General features: G+C 39.5%; 1 protein-coding gene and 1 pseudogene across 1 annotated transcript in view; both read right to left on the reverse strand.

Annotated features, from left to right (window-relative positions):
- Positions 1-20,832, reverse strand: part of RAD50 (RAD50 double strand break repair protein) — a gene marked incomplete in the record, with an annotated part of 93,531 nt that extends 72,699 nt beyond the window's left edge. The window contains 3 exon segments of the mRNA XM_014583584.2: positions 4,945-5,096; positions 19,340-19,423; positions 20,393-20,832. Coding sequence (XP_014439070.1) covers positions 4,945-5,096; positions 19,340-19,423; positions 20,393-20,521 — 365 coding nt within the window.
- On the reverse strand, positions 6,179-7,298 carry LOC102495176 (developmentally-regulated GTP-binding protein 1 pseudogene; annotated as a pseudogene).
- Positions 20,833-24,859: the final 4,027 nt, after the last annotated feature.

Raw genomic sequence — 24,859 nt, forward strand, 5'->3', positions numbered from 1 at the left:
ATTTACATTAAACCAATAGAACTTGGGGGGCCTACAAGTGGTGTGGGGGTTGAAGGTGCTGGGTTCCCTCATGGCCGGCTACGGTTTAAGTACAGGCCCAGACGGCTTGCTCTCTTGCTTTCCCTTTCTCTCTCTCTCTCTGCCTCTGGCTGGTCAGACTGGAAAATGATAATAACAAATGGAAATAAATAAATAAATCTTAAAAAAAAAATTTGGTAATGAACTGGATATGGAGGGCTGGGAGAGTTAAGAGTGAAGTATTCAGCTTGTTACTGGATGGATAGTGGTGTCAGTCACTAAGATGAGGAGTACTGCAAGAGGAACATGTTACTGGAAGTTTTTTTTTAAGGGAAATCAGTGAGAAGATCAAGAGCTTGGATTTGGATATGCTGATTCTAAGATGTCTTTGAAACAACTGGTAGCAAATAACAAAGGCAGTTGTGTATACAAACCTGGAAAGCGAAGTCTAGTTAGTGAGTCACTTACAAATACGTGGTTTAATTTAAGCAATGGACATAAATGAGATGTCCTATGAAGAGAATGCAGAGCAAAAACAGGAGAAGATGCAGGACTGCGCTGATGGGATGCTAGCCTTTATTGGATGGGTAAATGAAGTAGGGTGTGGTTGTGATGGAGAAAAAGGAAACAATGTTGTATCATGAAGGTCTAGAAATGAGAAACAACTATTGCATACTGAGCTGTATAGTAGGTAGAAAAATGGCCTTACAAAGATGGTCCACATTTAAATCCCTTCAATTTGTGAATGTTTGGTTACATGACAAAGGAGAATTAAGGTTACAAACAGAATAGGTTCCTACCCACCAGACCTTAAAACAGAGAAGATATCCTGGATTATGTGAACAGGGCCAATGTAATCCACAAGTGTCATTAAACTTAAGAAAGGACAAGCAGAGCGCATGTGCGTACATACCCATGCCCCATGGGGGAGGGTTTCTCCCTCTCCATGTTTGTCTCTTTCTGGCAAACACATGTACCCTCTGGCAATTAAAAAATTTTTTTTATTATGAAAGAGAGAGGCAGAAGATGTCAGATGACTTGGTAAGAGAAAAACTCTGCCCAATGTCATTGGCTTTGAAGATGGAGAGAGTGCCATGAGGGGTGGTCTCTGAAAAATGGAAAGAGCAAGAGAACAGATATGCCCATAAAGCCCCCAGAAACAAACAGATAGTCCCACTAACACCTTCATTGTAGCCCAGTGAGATACAATTCAGATTTCTAAACTACAGCACTAAAGATAATAAATGTATGCTGTTCTTTCATTTTTGAGAGAGATTTTTGCCATAGGGTACATGTACTCACTGGACAAAGAGAAACGGAGAGACAGAAAGCAAGAAATCACTCCCCGGGGTATAGCCATGCCACAATCCCTTCTCCTCACTTCTTTTGGGATTCTGAGCACACATTCGGCCTGAGTTTTAAGCTGCTGAGTCTGGGACGCTAACAGCAGTCAATTTGTCGACTACATGGGAGTCCAGTGAAGTAACCATTATGCCATCTGCTGGTCCCAATTTATACTGTTTTGTTTTTTTTTTTGAGAGAGATATTTTTGCTATAGGGTACATGTGCTTGCCAGAGAGAAAGAGACACAGAAAGCAAGAAACCACCCCCTACCACCACCCAGGGAGGATGGCCATACCACAGTCCATTCCACTCCATTCTCCTCTCAGGATTTTGGGCGACACACATGTGCCCGGCGTGAACTTTATGCCAGTGGGTCCGGGACTTGAACAGTGGTTAACTATGTGGGAGCCCACTGACGTAATAATTGCGTTATTTGCTGGTCCCCAATTTATGCTGTTTTAAGCCACTAAATTTATGGTTTGTGATAGAGATCATAGAGAACTAATACATGAGCTCCTAATAGACACCATGCATTGTATTTTCATTAGCTCGATCCATACACCATCTTTCTAAGATATGTAGTGATAATGACCCCCTACTTTAAATGAACAAACAGAAAGGCTCACTATTAGGTCTAATCTGTATAGTTACGGCATTATCCTAGTTAATACAGAGATTATTGTGACCTTAGTTGAAGCTGTTTCAGCGGAGGAATGGGGCTAGAGAAGGACTGAAAGGAAGAAAAGAAATGGACAAACAGTGAGTATCAAAAACTCTTAGAGGAAATGGTTGTAAAGGGGGAAGAAGGAGGCTGGCAGTTATGTCCAACTGCAATGAACTGAAAGCTGAGGGTATGAGAAAGACTTGAGTGCATTTAAAAGCCCCCACATGGCCAACCATGGTTTGAGTACTAGATCTAGTGGCCTGCTTTATCACTTTCCCACTTTCTCTCTCTCTGGGGAACACATGTACCCTTTAACAAAAACTTAATAATAATTAATAAATAAAATTAAATCAATAATTCTTTAAAAAAAAAAAAAGCCAATGAAAAGAACCCAAGAAACCAGTGGCTAGTATAGTGTCTCTAGAACACAGCAGGGCTAAACACAATTAGTTAAATAAAGGAATTATTTAGTTTAATAAATAAACAAAAGAGAAGGGAAGAAGATGAATGGTTAAATAATTTCCTCAACCAGTATAAAGCCTTGAATCCAGAGCGGCCTAATTCCAAAATCACTAAAGATGATACTAGCCTTGAACCTGGTCCAGAACGAGCAACGTTTCCTGCCAGGTGGATGGCCTTTCAGTAGTCACCAAGCTTTCAGTTTTTCTTTTAGTCAAGATGAGTGATAAGCCAGACTTGTCAGAAGTGAAAAAGTTTGACAGATCAAAACTGAAGAAAACGGGAACCAGTAGTTAGCGTAGTGGCTATGTCGCTGGACTCCCATGTAGTCGACCGCAGTTCGCGTCCCGGACCCAGTGGCTTAAAACTCATGCTGGGCGCGTGTGCGTGCGTGCCCAAGATCCCAAGAGGAGAATGGAGGAGAAGGGATTGCGGCGTGACCATCCCCCCTGGGGGGTGATTTCTCGCTTTCTGTCTCTATGTCTCTCTCTGTCTGTCTGGTGAGCGCACGTGCCCTATAGCAAAAATCTCTCCATAAATAAATAAATAAATGAATGAATGAATGAATGAAGAAAACTAATATTGGGAAAAAAAATATGCTCCCCTCTAAGGAAACTATGCAGCAGTAAAGTGTGTTCGAACATCATTAAATGGGATCTCCTTCCAAGAGAAAAATCTCAACATTGCCTGAGAATCTTGGTTTTAAATGTGTTTTTTGTAAGCCTATGTGTCTGCAGAGATTTTAGGCATCTTCTGACATTTTTTCACCTATACTCCCTGGCTCAGAGATGAGGGGTGGCCAATATGCCCTTAAATTTGTTTTTAAATTCATCATTAGTGTGTAAATTTCAGATGGCAGATGCTGTCAATAATCTGACCACTCATTAACCTTATCCTACCTACAGAATAAGTTAATTTTAACTGTCTACAATGGGCACCTCCATTGTTCCATAACCTTCATGAAGCTGCATGCTTTTGTAGCTTTCCACAGTTTATTTTCATTTCTAATATAAGAATGAAAATATAATCTTCTCTTGGGAAAAAAAAAAAAAAAAAGATTAGATTGGCCTCTAACAGAATGGTAACAATTTAAAGTGAGAAATTATTATGCTTTCCTACCAGTCTGCTTCTCATCTCATCCATCCCTACATTTTTTAGTTCATTCGATCTGTATTTTAGTGATTATACATTTTCACCAACTATTTGTAAATTACTCAAGAGAAGGAAACATTATTATGATTTTTTTTTCCTTCTAATTTGTGTTAAAGGGTGAGAGGGCTGACCAGAGAGACAGAGACAGAGAAAGAGACAGACAGGTAGGAGTGAGAAATCGCCTCCTGGGGGAATGGCCACACTGCAATCCCTTCTCTTCTATTCTCCTCTCAGGATTTTGGGCATGCATGCGCACACATACCTGGAGTTATTTTCGAGTAGCCAGGTCTAGGACTTGAACCCTGCAGCCAGCCATGTGGGATCCAGCTCCCATAACCTCCATGCTTCCTGCTGGCCCATCACTAAATCTTTAATGGAATCATTCTATTTAGTTTATCAACAGTAAAAAAAAAAAATTAAATGTTGGGCCAGCCTGTGGCCTGATGGTTAAAGCGTCTGTACCTGGAGTTATTTTCGAGTAGCCAGGTCTAGGACTTGAACCCTGCAGCCAGCCATGTGGGATCCAGCTCCCATAACCTCCATGCTTCCTGCTGGCCCATCACTAAATCTTTAATGGAATCATTCTATTTAGTTTATCAACAGTAAAAAAAAAAAATTAAATGTTGGGCCAGCCTGTGGCCTGATGGTTAAAGCGTCTGGATCCCACATAGCTAACTGAATGTTCAGGCACCAGACAAGATAACTTGAAAAACGTGCTGGGTACATGTGTGTATGTACCCAAAATTGCAAAGGGGGGGAAATTGAGGAGAAGGGATTGTGGTGTGACCATTCTCCACAGTGGTGCTTTCTCCCTGTTCTTCTCTCTCTGGTGAGCACATGTACTCTCTGGCAAAATTTAAAAAAAAAATAAAAAGGTCAAAATGTTGCTAGTGGGGAAGCCTGTACATGTATGGGGCAGACAATGTGTGGAAACTGTCCTTTCTCCTCAATTTTATTGTGAACCCAATACTGCTCTAAAAAGTCTACTGGTGGGGCCGGCAGGTGACATGGTAGTTAAGAGCGCTGGACTCCCAAGAGGCTGACCATGGTTTGAGTCCCAGACTTGGAGGCTTGCTTTCTCACTTTCCCTCTGTCTCACTCTATCCCTCTCTGGTCAAATTAAAATAAATAAATAAAATTAAGTAAAAATAATTCTTTAAAAAAAAATAGGAAAAAAAAAGACTTCTGGTGAAAAATTAACATGCTTCTCTAAAATATACTTAAAGGAGTAGGAAATAAAACCAGTTGTACAGGCCTAAGAGAAAATCTATAGTGAGCAAATATCAAAATATACCATAAATACTTACTTTATTCTATTAATGACTCCTTCCAGGGTTTTAAATTCTGTCTTCTTGCTTTTCTGAGTACACATCATAGATCTGTGCACAGCTACAAGTTCTCCATTGACATCACGAAACTGCAAACGAATCTGGGCTCTAACATCTGTTTCTTGAGCAACCTTTAAAAGTAAACAGAAAAACATTTTTCTACCTTAGTTGGCACCAGAACATTGGTTCTGAAACAACTAATGACAGGATGACAACAAAAAACATTAAACAACCAAAATGAGTAAAATTTTGACATGCTATTCAAAATACCGGAGCAAAAGACTATTGTTTAATTGATTTACTAAAATAACATTATCTACCTCCTGTTTTATTTTCAAATAAATGAACTTTATCTTTTCAATATCAAAAATGTTCTTTAAAATTAAAAAAAAAAAAAGAAAATTACAAGTTTATAGAAAAGTAGAAATACAGGAACCAGAAGCTGGCATAATGGCTATGTGGCTGGACTCCCATGTAGTCAACCGTGGTTAGAGTCCTGGACCCAGTGGCTTAACCTCACGCCAGGCGCATGTGCATGCGTGCACAAAATCCTGAGAGGAGAATGGAGAAGGGGTTGCTGTGTGGCCATCCTCCTGTGGGGTGACTTCTTGCTTTCTGTCTCTCTGCCTTTCTGGTGAGAACACGCTAAAACCTCTCCAAAAAAATAAGAAAAGTAGAAATACAGTGCAGGGTAAACAGAATTTTACCTCAAAACCACTTGAGCACTGCTGATACCATGTCACATCACCAGTATTTCCTATAAAATTAAAATAGTTTCAACCATAAAAACCAGGACATCGATATTGATATATATATTACTACCATATGGTCCACAGATTCCATTTAAGATCTGCCAATTTTTCCAATATGTCCCACAGAAAAGTTCCAGCTCAAAATTAGTGTATTAGGGGTTCTCAAAAACTTTGCACAGAAAATGCATATTATTAAAAACCTACATGAAGATTTCAGAATTTTTATTATACCAAAATAAACTCCATATTTTAATTCCATTTTTCCATGAAGTCTTTGAAGTACCCTTATATAATGTTTTTGTTTGTTTTTTTCCTACCAGGTCTTTTATACAGTTCAAAATACAAGGTGACACCAAGATAAGACAAGTGACGTTCCAGTGTGGATGCCATCTCCCTCCCTGAATGCTGATCCAGTGACTCCCGAAGCCAAGTGTTGGTCATGGAGAAAGCTGCCATGGAGAGCCACACTGATGGAGAAGAGGAAAGTTTCACTTCTTCACAATCTGAATGACATCCTCATCCTCCAACGTATGGTCTTTACCCACTTTCTGAGGATTGTATTTCAAAGACAGACCCCAGACCAGAGTGTATTTAAATTCTTTGATAAGATTTTTGTGAATCTTCATGCAGAAGTCCTCCACTATGGTCCTGGAGTAAGGCAGCACCACCAGGGATGTGTGATCTGGTAAATGGACTTTAGGTTTAGTGTAAATCGTCACTAGTTTCAGATAGTCCCAGATCTTTTAAAACAGGTCAACAAAATTCCTACAGTGATGGACAGAGATGGTTACACAGTGAGGCACTTTATAGATGATATCCAATTCCTCAATGGAGATCTGGTCAATTTTATTCAACACATAGATACAAGGGATATAAACTGTTTCCTTCTACCACGTCAATGAAGTCATCAGCAGTGGCATCATTACGCAGAGTCACATCAGCATTATGAATTTTGTATTCAGCCAGAATGCTTTTCACAGTTTCAGCATCTAGTTCACTTTGAGGGCAAGTCGAGGTAAGATTAATGCCTCCTTTGTCCTTCTTCTTAAAGCCAATGTTGGGGGGTTTGCTGTTCAAGCGAATGCCAAACCCTTCAAGCTCATTTTCAATTATCTTCTTATGTCCCAAAGGTTTTAGGACATCCAGAACAATCAGGATCAAGTTACAAGTTCGAGCCACTGCAATGACTGACGGCCTTTTCCATCCTTGGTACCTTCGATAATACCCGGGAGATCCAGGAGGTGAATCTTGGCACCTTTGTATCTGATGACACCAGGCACAGTGGTCAGAGTAGTGAACTCATAGGCTGGCACCTCGGAATACACCCCTGCCAAGTTACTGATCAGTGTAGACTCCCACAGAAGGAGAACCTACAAATCCAATTCGAGCATCACCTGTCTTCACCACATCAAAACCTTCTCCTGGTCCACCACCACCACCTCCTTTAGGAGTTATGAGTTCTCGACAAAGTTTAGCAAGGGGTGCCTTAAGGAGCCCTAGATGGTGTGCTGTGTCCTTGTTCTTTTGAGTCCGAGCCATCTCAGCTTCGATCTATGCGATTTTCGCTAAAGTGCTACTCATGGTGGGGAGTCCCCTAAGGGTAAAGTGGCCTTCACACTGAGTAGTCTCCCCTCACACACTTGCCAGTGGACCTGAAGTACCCTTATATAATATTTAATTCTGTAGTATTTGGTAGTCATGTGTCTAGTTTCTTGCAGTCTGGAATAGTTGCTCAGATTTTCCTGGACTTAAGAATATTTCCCTAAAATTTGGGTTTATCTGATATTTCCTCAGAATCAGAATCAGGTTATGCATCTTTTTTTTTTTTTTAAAGTTTTGCTATAGGGCACATTTGTTCACCAGAGATAAAAAGACAGATGGAAAGTGAGAAATCACCTCCCAGGAGAGATGGCCACACAGCAAACCCCTTTTCCATTCTCCTTCTGGGGAATTTTGGGCACGTGCACGTGACCATTTGTACCAGCTGCTGGCCTCTCTTGCTTTAACTGCCACAGAGTGTGTGCACTTGCTGGAGAGAAATGGATGGACAGAGAGGAAAGAGGAAATTCCCCACCCCATGGGGAATGATCATGTCTCAATCCCTTCTCTTCCATTTTCTCATCCTGTTGGGATGTGAAGCATACACACACATGAGAGTGTTTTTCAAGTCACCTGGGCTATGGGATGGTCATGTAGGATCTCGCTTCCTTCATTACTAGGCTACAATGAAAGCGCTGAGCCTGGAATTTTAATTGTGAAGTTTTAATCTACAAATCAATTGCTTTAACAGGCATATTTAATAGCTATTATTTCTTCTAGAGTGAGCATTGGTATGCTATCTTTAAAGGAATGTATCCATTTCACCTAAGTTGCTGTACTGGTATAAAACTGCTCAGGTTCCTTTATTACCTTCATAGTATCTAAAGGATCTGCAATGCTGTCAACTCTTTGATTCTTAATACTGGTCATTTGTGTCTTCTTTTTCTTGATTATTTTGCTTAGAGGCTTATTAATTTTATTTATTTACAAAGAACTAGTGTCTGGTTTCACTGAGTTTCTCTGTTTTCTGTTCTAGTTCATTCATTTTTGCTCTTTATTATTTCCTTCCTTTTGCTTAGAGTTTAATTAACTCTACTTTTTCAGTATGGATGGTCAGGTCATTAACTTTAGACCATTTAATTTTCTAAAAGAAATATTTGATTTTATAAATTTCTCCCTAAACAGTACTTAGCTACATCCCACAGATTTACATATACTATGCTTTTAATTCAGTTATTCTCTAAATTTTCCTGTGATTCCTTCTTTGATGAAGAATGAGTTATTTAGAACTGTGCTACTTAATTTGCCCATATTTGAGCAACTTCCATATATTTTTCTGTTACATTTCTACTTTAGTTCTGCTGTGATCAGTGAATACACTCTGTAATCCTCAAAAATGTATCGCTATAGGGCAAGCAAGTGGCTTGGTGGTTAAGGGCGCTGGATTCCACATGGGTGACTGTGGTTTGATCTCGGACCTGGTGGCTTGCTTTCTTACTTTTGCTCTCTTGCACATTGTCCTTCTCTGATCACATTAAAATAAATAAAGTTTGGGACTAACGGATGGCATAATGGCTACGTCGGTGGACTCCCATGAAGTCAACCGTGGTTCGAGCCTGAACCCGGTGGTTTAAACTCAGGCTGGGTGCATGTGCGTGAGTGCCCAAGATCCCAAGAGGAGAATGGAGAAGGGATTGCAGCATGGCCATCCCCCCTGGGGGATGATTTCTCGCTTTGTGTCTCTCTGCCCCTCTCTTTCTGGTGAGCACAAGTGCCCTATAGCAAAAAGCTCTCAAAATAAATAAAGTTAAATAAAAAATAATTTGAAAAATATATGTATTTATAATTTTAAAAAAATGTATTCCTGGGGCCAACAGGTGGTGTGGTGGTTAAGGTGCTGGATTCTTATTTGGTTGACTAGAGTTTGAGTTCCGGACCAGGAGGTTTGCTCTCTCACTTGCCCTCTCTCTCTCTGTTTCTCTTTTTCTATAGTGAGTTAAAGTGCTCAATAGCAAATTAAAAATAATAAATGAAATTTTTTTTTAAAAAAATGAATTGCAACTGTCTTACATTCCAGGATATTGGTTTATCTTGGTAAATGTCCCACATGTACTTGGAAATACTGTGTATTCTACTGTTGGTCAATGGAATGTCTATAAATGTCAGCGAGGTTAATTTGGTTAAAATTGTCCATTCCTTACTAATATTGGTTACTGAAAGTATGGTTGGGATCTCTGACTGAAACTGTGGATTTGTCTATTTCTCTTTTCAGTTCCATTGGTTTTTGCCTTATAAATTCTGAAGCTGTACATTTAAAATTGTTGTATCTTCTTGGTAAACTGACCCTTTTATCATAAAATGTCTTTTTACCCTAATGATATTCTTTGTTCTGAAGTCTACTATCAAATATCAATACTGTCATTTCATCTTTCTTTTTTAAAAGCTGGCACCGTATATTTTTTCCCATCGTTTTATTTTTAACCTATAAAATAAAAACACTGCTATTCCTTTTGCTTTATTTGTTTTTTGTTGTTGTTATTGTTATCTTTCATTTCTCTCATGCTGGTTTTCTTTCACTTTGATGAGAATACTTGTAAGACTTATAATGATGCTTTAAGGTTCTTGTCTAATAATTCTATCATCACTTTCATTTTTAATTTGTTTATATGATTGATTTTTCTCTTGGTTATGGATTATATCTCTCTGCTCCTCTGCATGTCTGACAAGTTTTCTCATTAATTGCCAGAGGGCATATGTGCTCGCTAGAGAGAAGGAAAGGGAGAGAGTGAAAGCACCCTGCAATGGGGTGTAGGCACATAGCAATTCCTTCTCCTCCACTTCTCCAACTTGTTGAGACTTGGGGTGCGTGCAGATGCACACACACACACACACACACACACACACACACACACACAGCATGTCCCTCAAACCACAGGGAAAGGACTTGAACTGGGGTTGGCTATGTGAGATCCAGATCCCTTAACTAGTAGGCCACAGGGCCAGCAAAGGCCTGGTAACTTCTGACTGTGAGTTTTTCATTGAGGGGGAAGAATTTCGTTTTAGTCCTTTAATGAGGGTTAAACTTCATGCTGGCATGCTGTAAAATCTCTTGAGCAATAATTTGATCCTTTAAACCTTTGTTTTTAAGGTCTATAAGGGAGAATCTAGGCAACTTTTACTCTAGGGTTAATTTAATATTATTCTTTCTCAGTCTTCAAAAAAAAAAACTTCCTTTAATAATTATGCAACTGTAAGTAAGTCTGGTTTAACAAATTATCTGTGCTTTAACAATAAAAAAAATCTGAAAATGTTCTCCATTTCATCATCAAGTTGTTTTTTTGTTGTCCCTCCCACCCCCGAGAGATTTTTGCTATAGGGTGTATGCACTCACTGGAGAGACAGAGAAACAGAAAGTGAGAAATCACCCCCCAGAGGAATGGCCATGCTGCAATCCCTTCTCCTCTATTCGCCTCTTGGGATTTTGGACATGTATGCAAACGTGCCCGGCATAAGTTTTAAGCTGCCGAGTCTGGGACTCGAACCATAGTTGGCCACGTGGGAGTCCAGCAATGTAACCATTACACCATCTGCTGGTCCCCATCACCAAGTTTTGAAAGGTATTTTTGCAGGATATAAAAATTTAGTTTGGGGCCTGCTGGTGGCATGGTGGTTAAGGCAGCTGACTCCTATAAGGCAGACCACACTACCTGGGTCTCAGACCTGGCAGCTTGAAGAACATGCCTGCATGTATGCATGCATGTCCAATATTTCAAAAGGAGGGGAAACAGAGAAGGGATTGTAGCATGACCACCCCCCACAGGGGATGTTTTCTCTCTCTGTCTCTTTCCAGTGAGTGCGTATGCCTTCTGGTAAAAATACCAAAAAAGGAAAATAATTAATTAATTAATTTAGGTTGACTTTTATTTCCCAGCAATTTAAAGATGCTGATATCTCACTGTTTTCTGGCTTCAATCTTTCCTGATAAAAAGTCAGCAGTTATACTTACTTCTCCTTTCAGCAAAGCGTTACTTTTTACTTCATTTGTTTTTAAGATGTTATGCTTAGTTTTGAGCAATTTGATTATAACGTGCAACACAGATTTGTTTATGCTGCTTGTGAAGCACTGAGCTTCTAGGGTTTTTACAGTTCCTTTTTCTGTTTAAAAATTTCCCTATATATTACATCAATCTTTTCCTTTAAATCCTTGAATTTATTTATGATAACTTTAAATAGCCTCGTCTGCTGATGCTAAAATCTATGTCATCTGGGAACCAGCAGTTAGCATAATGGCTATGTCACTGGACTCCCACATAGTCGACCACGGTTCACGTCCCAGACCTGGTGCCTTGAAACTCACTCCGGGTGCATGTGTGTGCGTGCCCAAGACTCCGAGAGGAGAATGGAGAAGGGATTGAGGCATGACCATCCCCTCTGGGGGGTGATTTCTTGCTTTCTGTCTCTATGTCTCTCTCTGTCTGTCGGGCGAGCGCACGCACCCTATAGCGAAAAAAATCTCTCAAAAAAAATAATAAATTTGTCATGTGAGTTTGTTTCTATTCACTTTCTCTTCTCCCAGGTGGATTCCATTTTCTTCTTTACATATTCACTAAATTTTAATTATATCCTGGACATTATGGATACTCAGTTTACAAAACGTCTCTGGCAAGAAGGCTGGAATTAATGTGAAGTCATCTCCATGTGTTTCTCTTTCCTCAAAGAACCCAGCCTTGTGCTGTTGTCCAGTGCTTACAAACAATTATTCAATATTCAAATATTTTTCCAGTCTCATAGTTGTTCAGCTTGAAAGTACTAAGTGTGATACTCTAAATTCTCTTGCAACTAAAATCTGGATTCTGCTTTTTTTAATCATAAATATCCTTTGTTGACTTTTTAAATGAATTTTTGACATGATAATCGTTATTAAGCACTTCATAGCGCTTCCATGTGTTGTTTTGGTTTGAAATGATGGGTACTTTTCTCCTTTGGGACAGGTTAAACAAAAGAGTAGAAAAGGTATGTTAAATACTGTCCTAAGTAAAGTAGAGTACTCTGGAAGCACAATGCTGGAGCATCTAATCTACCTAGGAGAGGTCAGAGAAGATATTCTAAAGGAAATGAATATTTAAACTGAAACTTGACAGATGAGTAGGAGTTAGAAGAAAGATCTGAGCCACTGAGTGACTACAGTAATCTCAGACTATCTAGTGTAGAAAGTATGGAAAAGAGGCGTGATGTCATAAAGTGTTCCAGTAGTTAAGAACCTTCTGAAACATGTTATGGGTTTTGGACTTAAGATGATGGAAAGCCACTGAAGGGTCTGAATCAGGGGAACTGCATGCAGTAGACATGAATTTCTGGAGGATCATTTTGTCTTTACAATAAACAGATTCAACCAAAGTGAGATGGGAAGCAGGGAGTAATCTGGAGAGATAGGAAGGGTAGCTTGCACAAGGGTTTCAGCATTGAGGATGAAGAAAAAGAGAGAAAAACTGCAGACTAACTTTTCAGATGTAGCCTATTCAGATACAGTGAAGAGGTGACCAGAGGTTGATAAAAAGCTTTGATAGCCCAAGAACTTGATTTCTCATTTCATCCCAAGGAGAGCAGCTGCTGAGGGTTTAATCCACTTGAACAAAGGAGCCACAGATTTGTGCACCAGAAAGTAACTTGTCTGTAATATGCCTGACTAGCAGATCAAATACACATATTCACTCTCCATGGCATCTCCCCTTTTAGGACATAGCTATCTGACAAATATCAAATAAGTAAATGGAATTCAAGTAAGGAATATCTTGTGGCATTTCTACTACAATAATGATGTTGTTTTTTAGACTGTTGTATACTTCAGAACTATTTTTATCCAAAAGAATAAAATAGAAAATAAGCTTTTCTCTTTCAAACAATGTAGTCCTAAAACCATCAGGAGGGGCAGAAGAAGGTTCATGGTGGCTGGAGGTGAATTAACATAAGAGCTCAGTCTACAGTGGGTTAACTAAACTTAAGTAGGCTGAGGAGGGTCGACATTAGGAGACAGCTTAGCACAGTATTTCAAGAAACCAGAGTATCAGAATTCAAGACAATGAAAGGGTATCTATGAACAGAGATGATCCAGCTCAGGAGAATCAACACTAGGGGGATTCAGAGCCTGGCACACTGAGAAAGGGGTCCAAGGACGGAAAGTCTGCTAGTGAGATTCAGATAACAGAGTAGAGAAGGCATCCTTTTAAGAGGCCAGTGAGTATAGAGTATCAGGTGAAATGGGTGAGAAAGGTGTACATGCGTGAGGAATGAGGAGGTAATCCAGCATGAGAAGTCAGAGCCCAGGTGGACCAAGAGAGCATCAGGTGAAGAAGCCAGCATAAGGAGTCAGAACCAGAGCAGCAAAAGGGAGGTGTAGCATATAAGGGGTGAAGTCAGCCCAGCATGGATGTTAGAGTCCTGGCACAGTCATGGGAAATTCATGACATCCAGGGGATTAATCAAGAAAGTAGGTATGTTAAAAACATTGTCAATTCCTTGCTTCTCTCTCTCTTCACTGTATTCACTAAGCAAATCTCTAACCTTACTTAAATCTAACTTCCTAACTTACTCAGTGCTTGCCATTGAGCAGCTAAACAAGAACAAAGAAATACACACAACCATGATTACTGACCTCCCTTTAAACTTTCACACATGAGCCCTAAGCTACACCCAACACTGTCACTACCCTGTAACATTTTCCTAATTAATATACTCTCTGAGGTAAAACTAATTTCCACATCTTCTAGCTTCAATTCCTTCTCCCACTGTCAGTCAATAACCTCACTTCTTTTTTTCACTGACAATACAGAAGTAATTAACAAAGAATTTATTCATTCTTCACCACTAAATTTACCAATAATATAATCTGCTTACCAGCCTGTTATACTGTATATACTAAGCGTGCTTCTGTTAACTCCTCCATTGGGCAATGACCCTACAACTATGTCCTCTCCACATCAATTTTTCCTTCTAGCTAGAGGCATTTCTATCAGCCTATAAATGCTCTACTATTCAAAATTTTTAAAACAAATAAAAAAACTAGAAAAACTTTCTTCTATAAGCTTCTTCAGCTACTGCTTTATCTCTGTTTCTACTTACAGTAAAACTCATAAACGAATTGTTTCACTTCCTCACTTCCTATTTTCTCTGATTAGACTGGTTTTGTACACTGTGCCAATGGACCTACACAAACCCAAACACTCCTCTTACTTGAGCTTATCAACATATTTTTGACTCCCCTCCTTCTAACACTTTTTTCTCTCGTCTCCCAAAATGTCACTTCCCAGTTTTCTTCTTTTTTATTAGTTGCTCTTTTCTTATCTTTTGCTGGCTCCTCTCCTCTTTTCTATTTCTAAATGCATTAGTTCTAGTGCCCTAGGTTCAGGTCTTGGATCTCTTCTCTGTTTTCACTATTTAATCTCTGTATAACTGTATATATCAATGATTACTACTTTTCTTTCTCTAGCTCTAACCTCTCCCCTGGACAGACTTCTGACAGCCAACCAGATACCTCCTTTAAATATTTTAGACATCTTAAACTCACATGTTTAAACCAGATCCACCCAAATCTCCTTTTTCCAGAGTTATCCTATTACAATAAATGGCAAAACTATTCTATCCAGTTATTCAAGCTAAACATCTTGGAGTTATGCTTAATTTTTCTACTTCTCTCACAGACCACTGTCCAAATATTGCTAATCTATTGGTTCTACCTTCAAAATACATGCCATTTCTCACCACTTCTACCACTACCTTAATCAGTCATCAATATTTCACACCTAGATTATCGCTAAAATTTAGTCCTTAATTAGTCTCTTCCCTTCTATCTTTGCCACCTACAGTCTTCTCAGCAGCCAGACTGGTTGCCTTAGAATATAAATCAGGGGCCAGCAGGTGGCGTGGTGGTTAAGATGCTGGATTCCTACACAGCCATCCATGGTTAGCGTCCTGGACCTGGTGGCTTGCTTCCTCATTTTCCTTTCTCTCTCTTTCTCTCTCTCTCTCTCTCTCCTGAGTGCATGTGCCCTATAGCAATTTTTTTAAATAATAAAATAAATAATTCTTTAAAAAATAATATAAATCAGATCATGTCCTTTCCCTGCTCAAATCTTTCAATAAATTCCAGTACAAATAAAAATAGAGGGACCAGCAGATGGTGTAATAGATCACTGGACTCCCACATAGTGGACAGTGCGGTTCAAGTCCTACATCTGGTGGCTTAAAATTCATGCAGGGTACACATGCATACGTGCCCAAAATCCCGAGAGAATAGAGAAGGGATTGTGGCATGGCCATCCCCCCTGGGGGATGATTTCTCACTTTCTCTCTCTCTCTGTCTCTCTAGCAAGTACGCACACTCTAGACAAAAATGTCTCAAAAAAATACATAAATTTTTAAAAGGGTCCAAGATCCTACAGGATCTAGTTCCTTCTATCTGGCTTCTACCACGTTCCCTTACCACTTTACTCCTTATGAACACATTAAGTATAGCTCTACATAAGAATATGTACTTCACCGAATGCAATGTTCTTTCCAGAATTTTAACAATTCTCTTCTTCGTGAATGAATATTTAAAAGATAACTCTGGGACTAGACAACAGCACAGCTATAAAATGTAACACTCTGACAAGATTCCAAGTTTGCATCCAGAGGCTTCCCAGAGTACTTTGAGCATGAGTGTGCCCGTGACCTGGGGCTAGCTGATGCTGTAGGTGGATGCGCATCAGGACTCTGTTAGAGGTGCTCTGCCTCTCTCTCACTTATGGAAGAGACAAAGAAACTTAAAAAAAAAAAAAAAAAAAAAAAAAAAAAAGATTAACTCTGATTGCTATGTAAAAAGGAATTTTAAGAATGAGGCCAGGAAAACAAGTTAAGAGACTAGGTAACAGTTCAAAGGGAAGAGGATGGTGGCTTGGCCCAGGAAAGCAGTGGTAATAGAATGAAGTAGACAAATTCTAAACTTATTTTTAAAAGGTAGTTGAAAACTGCTTATGAATAAGAAACAGGCTAGATGAAAGGACCAATCAAGGGTGATGCACACATTTTGGCATGAGCAAATATGTAGATGATGGTATCATTTACTAAATTGGACAGTCCTGAGATAAGAGGAGACTTTAGAATGTGGGGGAGAATGTGGGAAAATGTAAAAGGGAATAATTCTGTGTTAAATTTGAGATGCCCATTAAATACCGAAAGAGTTAAGACATATATGTCTACAGTTTAGGAAATAAGTGCTAAATAAATAAATTTGGGAGTTATCAGCATATAACTAGTACTTAAAGTCAGGAAAATGAATGAAATCATCTACAATGAGAGGAGATAGTCTTAGAGTATATCAGCACTTACAAATCAAGGAAAGTAGATTCATACAAGACTAAGGTATGGCTGGTAAAAAGGGGGGTGCCAGGGAAGTGAAGAAAAAGCTTTTTAAAAAAGGAATAACCAATTATATCAAATCTGCTAAAAAATTAATTGGAAACTGATCACTCTGTTTGGCAACATGGAGATTACTGGTAAGCTTACCAGAATAGTTTTCGTGGAGGGAAAACAGAAAAAAATCTGAATGGAGTAAACATAGAAGAAAATAGGAGGCAAGGATGGTAGTGAATATATACAACTCTGATAAATTTTGTTATAAAATGGGACAGAGAAAAGGTAATAACTAGAAGATAATTTGGAGAAAAGGGAATATTTTGCTTGAGAATTGGAGCTACCAGAGTATATTTATATGTTGATGTGAATAATCTTTTGAAGAAATAGAAACTGCAGATGCAGGAAAGAAAGAACAACTGAAGAACAAAATCCTTGAGCTGATAAAAGGGACTGATGGGATTTAACCTGTAAGAGGAGTGCTTGATGTTTAGTCAAAGCAACAAACAATTTATCTTAATAGAGGAGACAAAAGAGAACGGGCTCATTAATAGATTAGTTTGGTAAATTTCATGATTGGAGGTCCAGCTCCACCACCTGGTGGTTAAGGGAGCTGGATCACACATGGCTGACCACACAGTTTGAATCCTGGCCCTGGCAGTTGGAGAGATAAACAGGCAAGCACAGCTTGCATGCATGCCCCAAATCCCAAGTTCGGAGAAATGGAGAAAAAGGGATTGCACCATGACTACACTCCATCGTGGGGGAGCACTTTCTCTCTTTCTCTCTGGTGAGCACACATGCGCTGGGCAAATTAAAAATAAAATTTATGATTGGGAAATGAGGAAACTTTCATATGACTTCTATTTCTCAATGAAGTATAAGGTAACATCAATAGAGAAGGGTATACTTAAAGTATAAGGTAAAATAAATGAAGGAGAACAGTAAAATCAATTGAGAGAGTAGGTGTTTTTTATTTTTATTTTTTTAAGAGGTATTTCGCTTTAGGGCGTGTGTGCTCACCAGAAAGACAGAGATAGAAAGCGAGAAATCACCCCCCCCCGGGGGGGGGGATGGCCACGCTGCAATCCCTTCTCCTCCATTCTCCTCTCGGGATCTTGGGCACGCACTCACACGTGCCCGGCGTGAGTTTTAAGCCACCGAGTCCAGGACACGAACCGCGGTCAACCACATGGGAGTCCAGCAACATAGCCATTACGCTAACTGCTGGTTTCCCAAGAGAGTAGGTTTAAGGAGAGAGAAGGTGTGTACATAGTCACTATTGAGAAGTCTTAATAAGTGTACTAAATGGTATTATTTCTATGAGGAAAATACATAATTATGAAACACTTTCATAATTATAGTCATCTTTATTTACATAAAACTATAAAGTAAAAGGAAGCGTGAAAATCAAGGCAGCTGGATCCCACATAGCTAGGTTTAAGTTTCAGACCCAGCAACTTGAAAATCATGTCTGGCATGTATACTGCCCAAAATCCCAAGAGGAGAATGGAGGAAAAGAGACTCCAGCAGTCATCCTCACGAAGGGCGTGATTTCTCACTTTCCCCTTATCTCTCTCTCTCTCTGTTTCTGTCTGGTGAGTACACACGCCCTATGGCAAAATCTAAAAAAAGAAAAGTATAAATAAATGATCAACAAGGGATCAGTTAAATAAGCAACAGAATATAAATTCAATGCAGTACTATTTAGTAATTTTTAAAAGTAACAAATATACATACTAACAGATCCACAGAATGTCACTAAATATTTAATTCACACATGGTAAAATAAAATTCTATCAATATGCTAAAATAAATGTGTGTATCTATATACTTACATAGGCATGTCTTTGTAAATACAGAAAAAGTCTATAACATACCATGAACTTAACATAGTAGGACTGAGGGCAAGAAGTAGTAAGAGAGGCACGTGACCCCACTACCTATGTATATATTCTTGTCACATATATATATATATTTTATATATGTATAAACTATATATACCTATAAGCCAAATTTTGTCTTTCACATATTAATGATTTATACACAAAGACTTTCACCATGGTACTTTTTAAAAATTAGATTTCTTCTTCTTTTTTGAATTTGTTACGGGTCTCATATGCTCACCAGAGAGAGATGGGGATGGAGAAGCAAGAAAACAAGCCGCCAGATCTGGGACATGAACCATGGTCAGCCATGTGGTAATTCAGCACCTTAACTATCATGTCACCTGATGGCCCCATCATGCATATTTAAATGAAAAACTAAATGCAATCTAAATATAAGAAAATTATGCAATTATTTGAAATATGCGTAAAATGAGACATGTTTTAAGAAAATATTTGGCATATTAAAAGTATAAAGATTAAAAGGAGTGCCCACATACCAAACACCCAGACTAAATATTTAACAGTTTTTTAATGACATGGGACATTACGATAATGTTAAGTGGGAAAAAAAAAATCTTGAATGCAAAATTAGGTAGAGTATGATCTAAGTTATATAAAACTATGTAAAAAAGGAGTAAGAAGACATGAAGACATCAAAAATTATTATACTGGGTGTTAAAGACTGTGTGTGGGTGACCATCTCTCTTTATACTCTCCATTGCCAAGTTTTCTATGGAAAGCTATTATTATTTTATAATTATAAAATTTGTATTTTAAAGTATAAAATTGTACTAGCGCCATTACCTTGGGATCATGAACAAATGTATTTCCTTTGGTTCCTGGAGGGAAATCTCCAGTACAAATATATTTTAGACATTCAATGATGGTCTAAAGAAATAGAAAATGATAATATTTAGCTGTATGAGAATCACAGAAATTTATCACAAAATATTAACTCATTATAAAAATCCTATATATCATGGAGACTATAAATCAGATAAAATTTGACATCTGTAATAAAGACATAATTGTTTAAAGAATAACTGCTGTAGAAAAGCTATGGAATTAAAAAGGTATTCTAAAATAAAAAATTGCCAGTTGGAAAAAATGATTCTCTATTTCCAGTGAAAATTCTTTACGTTACTAACAGTGGCTAACACGCACATAGAGCTTCCTCTGTGCTAAGTGTTACAATAAACACCTTATACATAAATTAACCATTTAATTCTCACATTAACTCGGGTGTGGAGGCTATTTTTAATCCCCATTTTAAGAAAAAAATAAAGCACGGAGTTATTAGTTCACTTGTCAGCAGCCACTTAGTTAATAAATGAAGGAAAAAAGAAAATTTGTGTGCGTGCAGCCAGGGTTCAGGAACACTATACTATTCTCCCATCCAGAAGTGCCACAGCAGTTTCGTTTTAAAGTTAAGCCCTTTATTTTTCAATTATTATGCCTGGAGAGTCACCATACTCAGAAGTTCGTGTTAGTTTTATATTTATCATACTTCATAACTAAGGAATTCCTGTATACGACAATTACCCGGAAGTGAATGCTGTTTTGGGATCCGATAGCCGCGGCACATCAGCGCAGACCAAACGGCTTTGCACCGGGTAGGGTGGGATTCTCCTGTACACCTAGTTCACAGGGCCCGACGAGACCCCCATTTCTGTGGCTGAGTCAAGCCCTTCCTGGTTGCGGTGACCTGCAGGCTATACCCCAGAGCACTTTCTGGGCCTGAGCGCACCTACTGTACAAGAATGCCTCTTCTACCCAAGAGATCTCAACTTCGCAGTGTTATTCTCCGGATTCCGAAATGTGGCACCCATAAACTAACGAAGGCTACTCTGGACTTACCGTCTTTCCCGCCCCATTGGGTCCAACCAAAATTGTCAGGGGGCTGAAGAAAGTAATAATTTGCTTATCTTTGTCCTCTATTCCAAAACTCCGCACGCCCAGAATGCTCATCTTTTCGATCCGGGACATGTTTGCAAACGTTTCTTATTTCAACACCAGGAACCTGAACCCAGGCCCTGGCAGGTTTAACAGTGAGGACGAGGCAGGGCGAGCGCGGGCCGTGAGCACACGCGGGTCCCCGGCTCAGGAGAATCCGGGCGGGGACCAAGGCTACCGGAGGGCCAAAGGGTCCGGCAGGCAAACTGCGAAAGGAAGCGGGGGCCCTTTCTCCCACGCCGGACTTCTTCGCCGAGGGCGGGCGGGCGAGCGTAGGCGGGGACCAGCCCGGGGCTGCAGCCCGGGACGCACAGCACTGACCGAGCAACCCCGCGACCGCGAGCACTCACAGATTCCCGCCTGCGCGGCCCCGCGGGTCACGTGCTCCGCTCTGCCTGCTAGCGTCCGCGCCGCGCGCCCGGGGCACGCCGGGAAGCTGGAGGCCTGCGGGGCTCATGCCGCGCTGACTTCCGGGCGCGGTACCCGGGGAGCTTTGTGCCAGGTGTTGCTGGTGGTCGGGGACTTCCGGCTCCTTAGTGGGACTGGGTGGCCCTGAGACGCCCTGACTTTAAGGAAGAAGAACCAGGAGTTGTAACAGATGGCGCTTCTCAATACGTGGTGCTAAAACTCCTAGCATGGAACCGGAGGCTCTCTAGGGGAGTTCATTCCTCTGAAAACTAGAATATTTTCCTTACAGTGCTAAGACGTTGCCTTTTTAACTTGCATTCGCTCCCTCGCGTACAATGTTTTCCAAGGATGACCTGTGATGATGCCATCTCTATGTGGCTGATGAATACTTGAATCTTTTTGTGCTCTTTAAAAAAAGATTAATTTTTTAAGAATTATTCATTTAATTTTATTATTATTCAATTTGACCAGAGAGAGAGCAAACCGCCAGGTTCGGAACTTGAACACCAGCTGCCAGGCCCTCGACTTTAATTTTTAATTGAGTACATATTAGTACTTATTTCTCACCCAAGTTTTCTTTGATGTCTTTGGTAACTTTTAAGAGTGTAAAGGAATGTTTAAGACCAAAAGTTTAAGAACTGCTTTTGTAGAGCAAAACCAGATGCTGTTACAAAACTTATGAAAGAGCTTTACAGGGGCCAGCAGGTGATGCGTGGTGAAGGCCCTGGACTCCCACATGGCCAACCGTGGTTCTAGTCCCAGACACCTGGTGGCTTGCTCCTTTTCTCTCTCTTGTGAGCGCACATGCCCTATAGCAAATTTTTTAAATAATAAATAAAATGTAAAAGAAAGATATACCTCTTCAAATGCTGTGAACAAGACTTCCAGGCAATCCCACCTGGGAAGTTTCCTAGTTCAAGTGTCTAACCTCAAGGATTAAGACTGGCTGCCTAAAGGATAGGGGTCAAGACACATTGGAAGTGTTCTCTCTCACACACAGGAGAAATAAACTTTTTTTTTTTTCTGGAGAGGTTTTTGCTATATGGCGTGTGCTCACGCCAGAAAGACAGAGAGAGACAGAAAGCGAGAAATCACCTCCCAGATGCGATGGCCACGCTGCAATCCCTTCTCCTCCATTCTCCTCTCGGGATTTTGGGCACGCACGCGCACACCCCCGGCGTCAATTTAAGCCACCGGGTCCGGGGTTCAAACTGCAGTCCGCTACATGGGAGTCCAGCAACATAGCCATTATGCTAACTGCTGGTCCTGAGAAATAAACTTTTTAAAAGTGTCTTGCAAATACGAAAATATAAAGGAAATCTATTCTGAATAGCAGTGCCACAGGACAGAAAGAGACACTTTTTTTTTGGAGAGGTTTTTTCTTATTGGGCGCGTGCGCTCACCAGAAAGACAGAGAGAGACAGAGAGGTAGAAAGCGAGAAATCACCCCCCCCCCAGGGGCTGGCCATGCCACAATCCCTTCTTCTCCATTCTCCTCTCGGAGTCTTGGGCACACACGTGCACCCGGCGTGAGTTTAAGCTACCGGGTCCAGGACTTGAACCGCGATCAACTACGTGGGAGTCCAGCGACTTAGCCATTACGCTAACTGCTGGTCCCCATATTCACCACTTTTTAATAATCCACTTGCTAAGTGATAGGGACCAGCAGATGACATAAGGGTTACATTAAAACAAGTGTAACAGAGGGATAGCACATGCAAAAGTCTATAGGAGAATTTACAAAAATAACAAAAACAATAGTGAAAGACATTAAAATTAAAAAAAAAACATAAATTTAGGGTTACTCTGGTGGCTTAATTTTTCCTCTATCTAAAGTAGAAAAATCACACAATCCCCCCAAAATCATTGACAGACCTAATATATAAACTTGAAAAACTTCATGTGTCAAAAGATACAATTGGGAAAGCCAGAGAGAAAAATATCTTGTACAGATATAAAGCATGAAAGTGTCAATTATTATAATAAGTATCTAAAATCTCCACTGGAACAAAATAGGTTGAAATTTTATAGTAGGTGGGGCCAACAGTGGGTGTGTTGGTTAAGGTGTTGAAATTCCCACATGGCCAATCATGGTTCGAGTCCTGGACCTGGTAGCTTGCTTTCTCACTCTCCCTTTGTCTCTGTCTTTCTCTGGCAAAACTAATGTGAAAATAGATATAGATAGATAGATTGGTAAATAAAATAATTCTTTTAAAAAAAGAAAGAAATTAAATAGTAGGGACCCGTAGATGGTGCAGAGGTGACTTGATGCTCTGGAAGGCTGATCCTAATGGACAGGTTCCTGGTTGGGGTCAGGAGATGTCCCTGAGTACACTAGAGGGTGGGTCATGGTGTCAAGACCTTGTTGGGGGAGGGGTGTTGTCTCTCTATCCATCACTCATGGAAGAAATAAAAAATGAAAAATTACATAGTAGTGTCTTATTTGACAAATCAAATGAAATAATATAATAGAAAAACTAGCTTTTTCTCAGTTTAAAAAGTTTAAATTGTGTTAAATTTAATAAAATTTAATAAGAAAATCTATCATCGCAACTATTTTATGTTTGCAGTTCAGTTACATTTACATTTTCATTTTGCAAAGTTCAAATGCTATACCTGTTAAACAATAACTCACCCATCCCCCCCCAGACCCTAAGAACCAACATTCTACTTTCTGTTTATGATTTTTGACTACTCAAAAGTCATATAAGTTGAATCATACAGTATTTGTCTTTCTGTGACTGACTTACTTCATTTAATATGGCCCTCAGTTTCATTCATGTTGTGGCATATATCAGAATTTCAGTCCTTTTAATATTGAATAAAATTCTATTGTATGGGGACCAGTAGCTGGTGTAGTGGTTATGTCACTAGACTCTCACATGCCAACCACTGCTCAAGCGCTGGACCTGGAGGCTTGAAACTCAACGCCAGGCTCATGTGCGCACATGCCCAAGATCCCGAGAAGAGATTGGAGAAGGGATTGCAGCGTGGCCATCCCCCTGGGGGGTGATGTCTTGCTTTTCATCTCTCTGTCTCCGGAGAACACATGCACCCTGTAGCAAAAATCTTCCTCTTAAAAAAAAATTCTATTGTATGTATAAAGAGGCTTCAAAAGTTAATAGAAAAATGGAATTAAAGTATGAATTTATTTGGGTGCAAAAATACTTGAAATCTATGCATAGCTTTTTCATAGTATGCCTTTTCTATGAACTTCCTGAAGACCTGTCTTATACATACCACATATGTTTATCCATTCATCTGTCGCATCTGCCATTGGCTATTGTGCATAGTGCTGCTGTGAGCATGGGTGTACAAATATCTCTTTAAGATCCTGCATGCACTTTTGTGGGGTGTATAACCAGAAGAGGGATTGCTGGGTCATATGGCAATTTAATTTTTAATTTTTTGAGAACCGCCATGCTGTTTTCCACAATGGTTGTACACTTACAATCCCACTAATAATACATAAAAGTTCCATTTTTTCCACATTCTCACCAACGCTTGTTTTGTTTTGTGATAGCAGCTGTCCTGATGGGTGTGAGATTTTGTCTTGTAGTTTTCATATGCATCATGATGATTAGTGATGCTGAGCATCTTTTCATGGGCTTACTGGTCATTTGTATATCTCTTTTGAAGAAATGTTCAAGTAAAGAACACTTTTTAAAGTCAGATTTATTGAAACATCATTTACATACAGTAAAATTTGCTCTTTTCCAGGATACAATCCTGTGAGTTTTGATAATTATAAAGAATTGTAAAACCAAAAAAAAAAAATTTAAATGTCGTGGATATGTAGATCTAAGTAGGAAGAAAAAAAATAAATCTATACCTTATTTTACTTACCACTCTAAGTTCTGGGTGGATGAAGATATATATATTTCTGAAAGCAATAAAGGAAAAGTCCAGAAAAGGCTACATTTAAAGGAGTATTTTATGACTTGGAATATCACACAAAATTAG

This window comes from Tupaia chinensis, unplaced genomic scaffold (assembly GCF_000334495.1).
Source record: "Tupaia chinensis unplaced genomic scaffold, TupChi_1.0 Scaffold144346_1, whole genome shotgun sequence".
NCBI lineage: Eukaryota > Metazoa > Chordata > Mammalia > Scandentia > Tupaiidae > Tupaia > Tupaia belangeri.